Source organism: Plasmopara halstedii, assembly GCF_900000015.1.
Source record: "Plasmopara halstedii genome assembly, contig: Scaffold_1651, whole genome shotgun sequence".
Classification (NCBI taxonomy): domain Eukaryota; phylum Oomycota; class Peronosporomycetes; order Peronosporales; family Peronosporaceae; genus Plasmopara; species Plasmopara halstedii.
In genome coordinates this window covers 159,770-172,556 of record NW_020188562.1, presented here as the reverse complement: position 1 = coordinate 172,556, position 12,787 = coordinate 159,770, and the positions used below count along the sequence as shown (strand labels likewise).

At 46.5% G+C, this 12,787-nt stretch overlaps 2 protein-coding genes across 2 annotated transcripts; one reads left to right on the top strand and one right to left on the bottom strand.

Annotated features, from left to right (window-relative positions):
- Positions 1-5,786: 5,786 nt before the first annotated feature.
- Positions 5,787-9,588, top strand: PHALS_01911 (tripeptidyl peptidase ii; the record flags this gene model as incomplete). Its single annotated transcript, XM_024716393.1, has 3 exons — positions 5,787-8,310; positions 8,371-8,752; positions 8,811-9,588. The coding sequence occupies 3 exons, from the start codon at positions 5,787-5,789 to the stop codon at positions 9,586-9,588; spliced, it is 3,684 nt and encodes a 1,227-aa protein (XP_024581996.1).
- A 261-nt stretch (positions 9,589-9,849) lies between these two features.
- Positions 9,850-10,962, bottom strand: PHALS_01910 (uncharacterized protein; the record flags this gene model as incomplete). The annotated part of the gene is made up of 1 exon (XM_024716392.1): positions 9,850-10,962. One exon carries the CDS (start codon positions 10,960-10,962, stop codon positions 9,850-9,852), a length of 1,113 nt encoding a protein of 370 aa, XP_024581995.1.
- Between the last annotated feature and the right edge of the window lie 1,825 nt (positions 10,963-12,787).

Below are 12,787 nucleotides of genomic sequence, written 5' to 3'. Positions count from 1 at the left end.
AAAAGCCATATTTGCGAGAGACTTTTGTCCAGAAACAGCTTGACTTTAATTTCACCGATTACGTTTGCTCTGACCGCAGCGAGATATGCAACTTTGCTCCCTTGGTCTACGAAGCCAGCAATATCAGTATTCTAGATGTGGGGAAGTCTTTAATCTCTAGCGCGGTTTGCAAAATCGTCTATCCATCTTGCACATTGTTGACCACCAGTACACAGTGTTCGTTACGACGTATGTTTTCATAGCCGATATGTGCATCGAGAGGATTCTCGTGTATCATACGGAATATTCGATATCCTCATGACTATGTGCAGACAAACAGTTTGTGTCAAACAGATCCGTGCTGTATTAAGGAAAAAGTTGAGACATGGAATAGAGTTGGGCTTGCATGCCACAGCGTAAATACAGCAATACCCGAGTTTAGTACACCCTTGCTTCCCAAAGGGTATGAGACAATTGTTATTGCCAGTAGTGAGTCAATCGATTAGAACATCGAATGTTTTCATATTTGGCATAGAAGTATCACACAACTTTTACGATGTGTCGACGATACGCGCTGTGTTCTCGCAAGTGCCTTACGAGACATCTCACTAAGCGCCAAATGTTTCCTACCTGTTCACATAGCTTATTTTGGCACATGAAACCACCATTCTTGTCGAGAAGAGTCGGCGGACGATGAAGACTGGGTTGATCACTCGCGATGCTCTTCGAGCTATTGAGGACGAGGTCCGTCGCGATCGGGACTCCGCGGATCATCATGCGGGGGTTGCATATCGCTGCGCGGGTAACCTAAAGAGCTTGGATCACGTTGTGCACAGGCTGCCTTACTTTGAGGACTATCGCGCTCTGTCGGAGCGGCTCCTAGCCGTTGAGCAGACGAATGCGTCGCTTCATGCGATGGTAAAGCGCTTGGAGCCGTTGGGAATTAAGATCGTTGTACATCGTGCTCAAAACCAGTTGCTGGTTCAGCTTCTGGGTGGTCGAGCGCCTGTGGGCGCCGCTCTGACGCCAACGCTTCCGCATTCACTAGCGCCGGATCCCGGTACGGCTTAAACAAGCCCACATACAACACCGGGTGGATGCGCATCCTTCGCGGAAGGTTAGCGTACACGCAAGGCCCCGCTTGCAACGATCTCAAAACGTTCGATGAACCGTGGACGGGCTTTGTCTTAAAGACAGCAGAAACTGAACTCAATATTTTCAACATTTCTGCTGCTTCTTCCGTCTGCATATTATTTCTGCATGTCTTGGCTTCAGCTATCGCACGCGAACATGTCGTAAGTCACTCAGTCTGATAAACAGGAAGTCATCGACTTCTTTACGAACAGTAAGGGGCTGACATCAGCTAGCCGCTCGGCTATTCCTTCCCCACCAAGCCCTGAGCCATGGGATGGTGGCGTCAGCGGAATGCGAGGATAAACGAGTCGGTTAAGCAGAACGGCGTGTAGCCGGTAGACGAATGCACTGCATTGTTCAAGGTGAACTCTTCAAGTTGCAGCATGGCGCTTTAGCGCTTTGGGGTTTTGGCGCAGACGCTGCGGGGGACGTCTTCAACGAAGCGATCTACGCGCTCAGTTTGACCATCGGTCTGTGGATGGTCCGCTGTTGACATATCCAGCTCGATAACAGCACCTTGAAGATCGTCGACCAAAACCTTCCAGTGAAGCGTGTGTCTCTGACAGCAAGTATTGATTCCTAAAGTCCAAGTTGTCAAAAGACACGATCGACAAACAGCGTCGCCATACCCACAACGTCGACGGTGTCAGGCACTGCCGCAAAATGATCCATCTTGCTCAAACGGTCCATAAAGACCACCATAACCGTGTTGCCCGCCGAGTCCTTCGGCAGGCCAAACGCACAGTCCAAACTCATGGACTACCAACATCCGGAGGGTACCGGTAAACTGGTCAACGGCCTCGCCGCATTCGAAGAGGGTTTCACCCTTTGACATGCCTCACACGCGCGCACATACGTGCTCGTCCATTTGTACAGCTTGGACCACCAGTAGTGGCAACTCACAGACCTGTACATCTTCTAACGACCGAGATGACCACCGAGTGGGGTGTCGTGGGCCTCACAGAGCATACAGTATTTTAAATCCTCATCGTGAGGAACCACGATTTGTGGTGAATCCGTCGAGTCGGTGCTATAATACAGCAATCCCTATTCACTGAATATCGGTGCAACCGTACACGCAGTCGCGACAACAACTTCTTGTCCGAGTCTGCAAAGTCGTTGCTTCCGAGAGCCCGTAGCGGCGCTACGCACATACCATCACCCGCGGATGCGGCGCGGATCAAATTTGTCACGGATGACGTCACCGTCGTGACATGAGCAACCTTATCATCTGGTCTGCTTGACAACGCATCAGCCAGAGCATTCTGAATTCCTGGTTTATACTTCACTTCGAAGTTATATTCTGCAAAGAAGGAGAACCACCTGGTCATTTTCTGCAAGAGGTGAGGCGACTGAGTTGCAGTGCGTAGTGACGCATGAACGGTACCGATCACGAACGGCTTGGGGCCGAGCAGGTGATTCCTGAACTTGACAGGTGCATACTTCATCGCAAGCAATTCCTTGTCGTGAAATGGGTTACTCTTCTCTGCAGCCTTGAGCTAGCGAGATGTGAACGCGATCACCCGGTCTCCCCTTAGACGTCTGCTGGCAGCAGTGCACAGCCGATGTCAAACTCCGAAGCGTCACAGACAACACTGAAAGGACGATCGGGGTCTAACAACGCCAGGACTGGTGCATGAAGAAGGTTGTCTTTGGCCCGTCAAAGATCTCCTGATGCTCGGTGTCCCAACACCATTCTGCATCCTGCTTATGGAGATTCGACAATGGCCGTGCCATTTCTGCGAAGAACCTGTTGTACTTGTGCGAGTAGTTGGCGCGGTCAAGCCACTTGCGTAAGTTCTTCTGGTCATTTGGCACCGGCCAGTTCACAATGGCCTTGACCATAGCGGGATCCGCTCGAAGACCACGCTTCCCGATAAAGCACCCTAAAAAGAGAATTTACAGTGCGAGAAATGCACTTATCTGCATTGGCATACAGCTTACCCGTGAGCATGCACTCGAGCACCACTCTTAAATGAACGATGTGGCTTTCTTCAATCGACCTATCGTTCCCCGCACGACCGTGGACGAAGTTGTCGTCGAAGCATATCTGTGCGTACGCCCGGTGGGGGCTATACAACTGCGTCGCAAGACGATTAAATGTTGCTGGTGCATTTGACAGCTCTTGGGGTATTACCAGCCACTACCGGAGCATACCGCTCAAAGTACTCACCGCTGTCAGCGAAATATCACTCGCTCTCATGAGCAATTAGTAAAACCACCGACCAAGTCAAGTGCACTGTACTTTGTACATCTACCCATGTTGTTCTGGAGAACATCCTTCCTAGAAATAGACGTCTGCGGTGGAATGGTAACAGCGTTTAGATTATTGTAAGCGTGAGCGATACGCCACTTCACGTTCCGTTTCCGGACACAAAATGCGGGTGTCGGGTGAGCAGACTTGCTCGCGCACTATTCCTGCGTCGTGATTTGCACGGAGGAAGTCGTCAGCGACATCACACTGCTCCTTGGGCAGGGGCCATTGGCGTCTTACGCAGTATTTGGTTCCCGGAACCTGGTCAATTTCATGACGCGCACCTCGGTCCGGAGGTAGGACTGACGGCGGGTCTTTGGAGACGATGTCTCGAAATTCTTTCACCAAAGGATAGTACGGATCTGAAGGATTGCCCAGGATCAAAGATCCACTTCGTGCGCTTTGATCCCTCTTGGTGTCCTCCAGAACAGTTTCATCCAGAAGCGACGACGAGTTGATCTCTTCTTCCGGTCGAATAATAACCACTTCGGCTTAGTTGTTTGCCTTCAAAGCACCGCCAAGCACTTCGAGGGATATCTCGTCTAGCTCAAGAAAAGCTTCCAGCCTCGAGGGTGGCGTCGTCTAGCTGTGCGCTATTGACTACAGTAGACGCATCCGGGTCCGGGTCAACGCCCCGCGTCTTGCAGCTAGCATACGGCGAGACCAGTATGAACACGCACTCAGCGCTGTCCAGTGTCAGCTCCACATCCTGCTCCACCGGAGCCCTGATGGTATTAGCAACATCCGACGAAGAGCTACTAGCTTCGCAGTCTTCGTCCATTGGATAACGTACCACTCCACGCGCAGCTGTAGGGCCTTATCCAAGATGCCTCGGACCTCGTCCGACCATGCCACCCGTGGTATACAGCGACTGTTTCAAACGTGAACAGTGCTGTAGATTACGCACCACTTCCCGTGCATCACTAAAGTTTCGCCCTCAATGCCTCGGACCTCGTCCGACCAAGCCATTCGTGGCATGCAGCGACTGCTTCAAAACGTGTGTAGCGCTCAGTGGATTACGTGCCACTCCACGCGCATCAGTGGGGCTCGCCCTCGATGCCTCGGCCCTTGGCCGATCCTGCCACGCATACCATGCAGTAATTTCTTCGGTACTTGAGCTGCGCTTGGTGCTCCACGTTCAGCGTGCGAGCCATGTTCGGGGCTCCTGTCCGATTCACCTTTGATAATCACCAACTTGGATACTCCGAGCTTCAGCTTGTTGACTGTCTCGGTCCAGTGTCCGCGCCAATAGTGTTTTTGTCTCCTAGCAGAGGCGGCTTCATGACTCACCAAAGCTCCATCAGGAGACGTGCGCATGGCGCCCAAAGTCCTCAACTTCCAGTCGATCCATGGCTCATAGTGTTCCAGTCATGCCATCCCAATGATGAGGTCATTCCTTAAATCCAAGTCTAAGACCAAACAGCGTTCCACGCTACCGAAGTCAAGAAAGTTGACACCGAGGTCTACAGGGACCCTCGGCAAAGTGAAAAGTCCCCGTCGCTAAGCGAACAGTGACGGTGTCACTCACCCGCGCTTTCAGCATCTCAGCATACAGCTGACTTCCTTCGATTGTGGAGCGTCGAGCATAATTGTCTGACGCCTCGAAATCGATCAGGATCTTCCACGGCTTCTCAAAGACCTTTACGGTCGCTCAAGCCCGGCTTGTATACACGTTCCGTGTTCAAGCACGGAACTCTTCGGGGCTGGGCCCCGCTGGCCTCTACCACCTTGACGCTCAACAGAATTAAGTTCTTCCCCAATAGGTCACCCCGCCTTCTGGGTGTTGTCGTTTTGCCGCGACAAACCATATGACAGGTAAGAAGCGGGACGTCGGTTCGATGAACCCTGACGCGCCTTGCGCAGGGCCGAAGGTGACGGGTGTCGACACAGTCAGAACACTTTTGGGTACTCAAACGCTGCTCGGCAGCTCGAATCTCTGCCTCCTCGACCTCAGCATAGCCGAGATCCATAGGTTCAGATCCGCTCGACGAGCTGCTAGTGTGCATTCCAACCAAGTCGAACCGACTTAAAGTTAAATTCGGCATTTAATGACACGGAGGACTTACATTCTGGTCACGCCAGTGCGAGGGCCCTCTACAAAGACGATCACTGTGACCGCTTCGGAAAGCGAATCGGCTTTCATACCGGCAATGAGAGGACGCAACTCTTGGACAAAGTTCATTATTCCTTCTTGCCCTGTCGGACGGCAAGGAAACGCAATCGCACGCGATATGTATGGCTAGGCGGCGAGAACACTCGTGCAAGCTGCAGCTTCAGCTTTGCTTAGATGGGAAACGCTATATATATTCCAAAATATTGCTTTATTGCTTACATATTCCACAATATTTTTAATTTATATTCTCAAATCCCAAATTTAATTCTAACGGGGGCTGACAAATCTTTTATCCCGTTTACAATCATGAAAATGTTCCCAACTGCTTCGTTGCTACCTAAAGAGGAAACTCTTGCTGATCGCTTTTTGCAGCAATATCCAGAGTATGATGGTCGTAATACTATTGTGGCAATCTTTGATACAGGTGTAGATCCTGGAGCTATTGGACTACAGACAACATGTGACGGACGTCCAAAGATCATTGACATTGTGGATGCCACAGGTGCTGGAGATATTGACACATCAATTGTTCTTGAAGCAAAAGATGGTCACTTAACACTTGCTTCTGGTCGTGCTCTAACACTTGATCCTGAGTGGCCATTAAGTCAAGATGGAACATATCACGTTGGAAGTGTAGCTGGATATCATTTGTTTCCAACACCATTGATAGCGCGACTTCAAAAGGAACGAAAAGAAAAGTTTGAGATTCAACAACGAAATGCAATGAATGAAGTTCAACAACAATTAGTTATATGGACAAAACAGAATGATGTCAAGACGAAGGATCCAGTGAAAAGACGAGAGAAGAAAGATCTGGAAACGCGACTTCAGCAGCTAGAAGATCTTGTCAAAACTTATGAAGATCCTGGACCAATTTACGACGCTATTGTCTTTCATGACGACACTTGTTGGCGTGCTGCTCTGGATACATCAGAGACTGGAACATTTACTGGCATCCCGTTGATGACTAATTTTAAGCTTGAACGACAGTATGCAACGTTCTCAAACGAGTCTCAGCTCAATTACGTACTGAATATCTATGATGATGGAAATATATTGAGCGTAGTGAACGATGTTGGTGCGCATGGTACACATGTGGCTGGAATTGTTGCCGCGTACTATCCTGAGCAACCAGAGTGCAATGGAGTGGCACCCGGTGCCCAAATTGTGGCCGTCAAGATAGGAGATGGTCGACTTGAAGGCATGGAGACGACATCAGCGCTCAGTCGTGCGATTTTAGCAGTGATGGATGCAAATGTTGATGTAATTAACATGAGTTACGGCGAATATGCGTCGCAACATAATTATGGACGACTTATTGAGCTAAGCAATGAGCTTGTGAATGATCATAATATTACATTTGTTGTCAGTGCTGGAAATAATGGACCTGCGTTGGGTACAGTCGGCGCTCCTGGTGGTACAACGTCGAGTATGCTTTCAGTTGGAGCTTACGTTTCGCCTCAAATGATGGAAGGCGAGTATATTATGCGAGACAATAACTTGTCGGGTACTGCATATACATGGTCGTCACGTGGTCCAACGTTTGATGGCGACTTAGGTGTGAATGTCTGTGCACCAGGAGCTGCCATTGCTCCAGTGCCAAATTGGACATTAAATAAAAAACAATTGATGAATGGAACATCCATGTCATCGCCTAATTGTGCTGGAAATATTGCACTTCTTGTTAGTGCAATGAAAGCTCTTGGTGTCCAGTATACACCGTACTCGATCCGTCGTGCACTAGAGAATACTGCAATAAAAGTACCAAATGTAGATGTATATGCTCAAGGCAAGGGACTGATTCAAATTGTTCCAGCATTTGAGTACTTGAGTCAAAGCAACACATTTGATGGGACGAGACAATTTCCACTTTATTATCAAGTCAAGACATCGTCCGGTGATGGAAATGCACGTGGTATCTTCCTTCGAGATTGTGTTGATTTTATTCATGAATGTACTGAAGTGGATGTGACTGTCACGCCAATCTTTCACAAAAAAGCACTTCAAGATGATAAGATTCACTTTGAACAACATGTGCAGTTCGTTTCTTCGGTTCGTTGGATTGAAATTGGACGAAACATGGCATTAATGCATGATGGACGATCGTTCAAAGTGCTTATTAAGACCAAGCACTTAGCTGCAGGTGAACACTATGGGGAGATAATCGCGTACGATACGCAAAATGAGAATCGCGGTGCTCTCTTTACGGTGCCTATTAGTATTATAAAACCTGATGATGCACCATCGATAGTTCACTTTCAGAACAGATTTCAGTCTGGAGATCTATTTCGTCGCTTTCTCACACCTCCAGAAGGTGTAACATGGGCTGACATTATCGTATCCCGTGCTAGCGATTCAGATATGGACTCGAATGCGTCTGGAAAGCTTTTTATGCTTGATATGATGCAATTTCAACCATTTGTGCGTCAAAGTCTATCATCGTTCCATAAGGCATTTTATCTTAAGCCTGGACAGGAACTTACTTTTAGTATGGATTTGCTAGGCGGATTGACAACGGAATTCTGCTTAAGTCAATTCTGGAGTGCACTTGGAGACTCGATCGTTAAAATCGAGATTCAATTCCATGGAATTAAACCTGATCAAGAGAAAATTGTAATCGTCGGAGGCGAAGAATCGCATAAAGTGCTTGTGTCCAGTAGCGTATCAAATGAAATCTTGGCGCCTCAACTCAATTTTACCAAATATAGTCAATACATTCGTCCTGAAACAGCCGAGATCTTGCCATTAAGTACAAGTCGTGACAAATTCCCAGACAAACGTCAAGTGTATCAGTTGATTTTATCATACTCATTTACGAAAAAGGAACCAGGTGCTGTGGTCCCTCACTTGCCATTACTGAATGGACGTTTATATGAATCACCGTTTGAAGCACAGTTGATGCTTATCTTTGACGACAAGAAGCAATATATTGGCTCTTCGGATGCTTACGGCAATAAAACGACACTTAAAAAAGGGTCGTATGTGATTCGAGCTCAAGTACGACACGAAGATGTTAGCAAACTCGAAAAACTCAAGCAAATGATCTTGATACTTCACCACGACATTAAAGAGATCACAGCATCAGTGTATGGACATCAAGATGATGTGGCATTAGGTGGTAAAGCCTTAGAAAGGAAGAATTTACCATTGAAAAAGTATGTGCCGCTGTTTCTTGGAGAACCTCCACGCGACAAACTTCCTTTAGGTCATGCGGTTGGAGATACTTTGAGCGGTTCCATTTACTTTGGTCAGAAGAACGGAAGTGTTAGAGGGTGAGTAGATAACGATCAGATGATATTCTAGAATTTGACTCATCTCTATTGTTTGCAGGAGTTGTCGACGTCCGAATGGCTTTGATGTGACATATGTGATTCCACCAGCACCAATTCCTGCTAAAAGTCATGAAGCGGACGAACCCACTGACGAACGTGAGGAAGATGTGATCGCTCAAGAAGCTATTCGTAACTTGCTTCTTGAGCGTGTAACAAAGTTAAGTGGCAAACCAACTTTCTTGCCTGCGTGGCAGCGTCTTGTGGACCAGTTTCCAGATTGCTTACCAGTACTGCAGACAAAGCTACATCACTTTGATTCTGAGGCATCTCGTTCGAACCACTTGACAGAAGTGGTTGACGCAGCCGATGCTGTACTTGCGCTTATTAATCAAGATGAACTAGCGCTGTTTTTTGGCACGCGAAGCAATCCGGATGAATCTCCAAAAGAAAAAAAACTACGCAAGGAAAAGGAGAAAGAGAAGACAATTCTTACTGACGCATTGGCTCGCAAAGCACGAGCTTTTGGTGATTTAGAACAATGGCATGATTTCTTAAAAGCTTTTAGTGACCTACAGAAATGGGAAGACGTTGACTCGCCTATGTGTTTGCACGTTGCGCTACTGCATGATCGACATTGCCATGCGTATGGACTCGCATTACAGCGTTTACGTAAAGTGCAAAGCCTGGAGCCAGAAGAGAAGACGAAGATCATTTCGGACGAGAAACTGACGGCAGAAATTGCTAACATATTGAATACGCTTGAGTGGCAGCACTGGAGTGAGTACGAGACTCAGTGGGAACGTCGTCGTACGCCGACCTCTTATCGAGTCTTTTAGTCAAACCATCATGCTTCGTGGCCTCACATTAGAAGCTAGAAAATCGGCGCTGTTATTGCGTCCAGTCGTCTAAGTAACTTCTTTAAGCAGGGAATAACAAAAGCTATGAACGAAATGTTGTTCTTGTTTCATGTTACAATCTACTAGACAAGTACGCGATAAGCAGTAAGAACACTACTATCGCGAGAAACATCTAACAAGGACACCTCAATATGTAAGATAGAAGATATAGCATGCGTTGGCTCTTCAATTCCAATGCTTTTATTCCTCAAATGTTCGAAGTCTGCGGTCAAGAGCACATTCGTCACTTCCAAAGATTTTTTTCTTAAACCATGATTTTGTATGGGCAAACCAGCCCGAATCACATTTTTTCTGTGTTGGAGCAGGCGTTGGAGCAGGAGTAGAAGCTGGAGGCTCTTCTTTATCACTGCCATCAGCAGGTGGTGGGGCTGGTGCGCTCGCTCCAGTGCCTTTAAGTACATTGTCAATACTGGGAGGCTTCAGATCTTTGTCACTTAATGCTAATAGACCATCCATATAAGATGTGTCTGATCCTGGAGGCTTGGGATCTGGTGAAGTCTTCGAGCTGTCACTTTTACCAGAATCACTTGCATCACTGCCACCGTATTTTGCAAGCCAAGATGACACATTAGACTTACCCTCCCCTGTGCTTTTACTCGAGGAGGAATCCGAATCACTTAAATCACTTCCACCGTACTTTGCAAGCCACGCTGATACATTCGATGTATCACCTGCTTTGACTTTACTCGGCATCGAAGAACCATCAGAATCACTTCCACTGGTGAGCAAACTTGGAGTCTTTGCTGACTGCAGTGTATTTGAGAGGCTACTACCACTTGAGTCAGTGGCATCAGTATCGCCGTACTTGGCAAGCCAAGCTGACACATTCGACGAGTCTTTCCCACTACCATCTTTTGGCAAATCTACTGCCTTTGAATCCACTTTCGTCGTGACTGGTGCACTTGATGTATTCCCTTTGTTCGCCTGGTCCAGTGTGGAAAATGAGGCCAACATTTTATCGAGCTCATCCTCATCTAAACGTAACAAAGCATCCATTTTCGATTTATTGTCACTACCAGCAGAACCACCAAGAGCTTCATCCAAAATGCGATTCTTTTCTCGAACTAGCGCGTCTTTATCCTTTTGCGTGACATCTGATGATGATAGAGATGGCGAACCTTGACTACCAGAAGCTGCAGAAGTATCGACATCTAATGTCGAAGGACTCGATACATTAGCGCCACGCTCTTCGTTAAAACTCACTAAATTGCGAGCGTCATCCGTCGCACTTATATGATGTTGACGAGAATAGAGACTCACGGTCGCTATCAAGACGGTTGTACTTACGCGCATCGTACCAAATGAAATGAACTGAAGTTCTTGACCAGATGAAGTCGCTCAAGCGCAAATTGGGATTTGAAATACAAGGCTCTCGAGCTTTTATGCGTAATTCGAGACTAGCCAGTGCGAAAGCCAGTGAAAATTTGCCGCAAGCGATTAGATCAGCACAATTTTTGGGCCAAATTGAGCTTCGGAATCAATTCTTTTGAGCCATACGATTATCTACTTATAGTGTAAAAATGTTGGCATGTATACATTCATACATACATTCATACCTACCTGATCCAATGCACAGAGACGAGAATTTGTAACAGATGATACATTTTTCTATTTCGAAAAATTGGTTTGTAATACCTGTGATAATTACATCGTCATTAGCGTACGAGCAGGGTTTGATCCTTTGTTATCATTCAAGTGTCGGGATCTGATTCAAGTTACGGCTAAAATTTAGTAGAATGTCACCCAGTATATCATAAGTCTTGCGATGATGACTCGGATCGTGCGCTTCAAAGTCCAGATTGGTTATCGCAGATTGCGCCCGCTTTCTGGACCAAAGTTTGTATGGTGAAGGCTCATATCAATTGTACTATTGCTCAGTAACTTGAGGTGGTGGTCAAATTGTGAAGACTCACTTAACTACCACTCGAAGTACTCGTCTGCCCCAGTTCGAGACGCATCAGCTACAGTCAACACCTTGTGATCCCGGTGTATAAAGCGCACAGCTTTTAAGCAGATAAGGATCCGCTGCTAGATTCGAGCTGTCAGAATCGCAAAAAATGCCTAGTTTGAGGTCTTTTGTTATGCAATAAGCGATAGCTTGTCGGATACTTACAATGCAGCACAGTATCAGCATGTGCTTTTCAAACAGCCAGTAAGATTGTACCACCACTTGAATTTTCAGACGTTGAGCTTGAAATCTCGGGATAGACCTGCCAAGTTGATGTCTAAGAATTTTCCAGTAATTTTACGAGTAGAACTGCCTAGCGGTGATGTCACGCATAACATGCTTGATATACAAGTGGTCTACCACCAAAAGGCATTAAAATGGATTTGTCCACGCCTGTTCTGACAACATGCACTGGTAACTAACTCTAACGTATTAAAATCAAAATTTTGGATAGCGTCGCTGAGAAGAAAAGTCTTCGCTTTGCTTCTTCTACATGTAGTCGATTGACGTCCAATGTCCGTATGTCATCACCCGATGCCAAAGTCGATCTGAACTGGATCGTGATGTGGCTTCAGGAAAGCTTTGCAATTGGGTGCAATTGCATCCGCTTTTTAAATGTAGAGTTTGTACGTCAAGCCTGGCTTTACAAATGACTATGAACTTATACAAAAGTATCAACTGGATGTTCACTACGTAAATATGTGGTTTGGGTATGTCTGACTGAATCTGCGAACCACATGGTATATTAATCAAACCTACCTAATCTAGTCGGTAACAGCATAAGTAAAAAAATCGGATCTTCTCTTCCCGTTAACGGCTTAGCGAATCCTCATGTACCGAAGAGAGGCGTTGAGCTTAATGGCAAAGAATTCGTGAATAGCCAAGTCGATTATCGTTGAAATATATCGCACCCTGCAACGAAATATAGAAGTTAAGCCTTTGAAATGACATAGAGGCTCAAATGTCTGAGCTCTGAAAGAAAAACCACTGGTATAATTGAGATTCTGATGTAACTAACACTCGCTCTGCTATTTCAAGATGTGCACCTTATTAGATTATTTAGCCTAGTACTACAAAGTTATGTTTGACTAAACCTCATTCTAGACCTGCGTTTCTTCTCTAACGTCTAATTTCCGTGATCTTCACAAAATCAATATTTGAATTGACCAT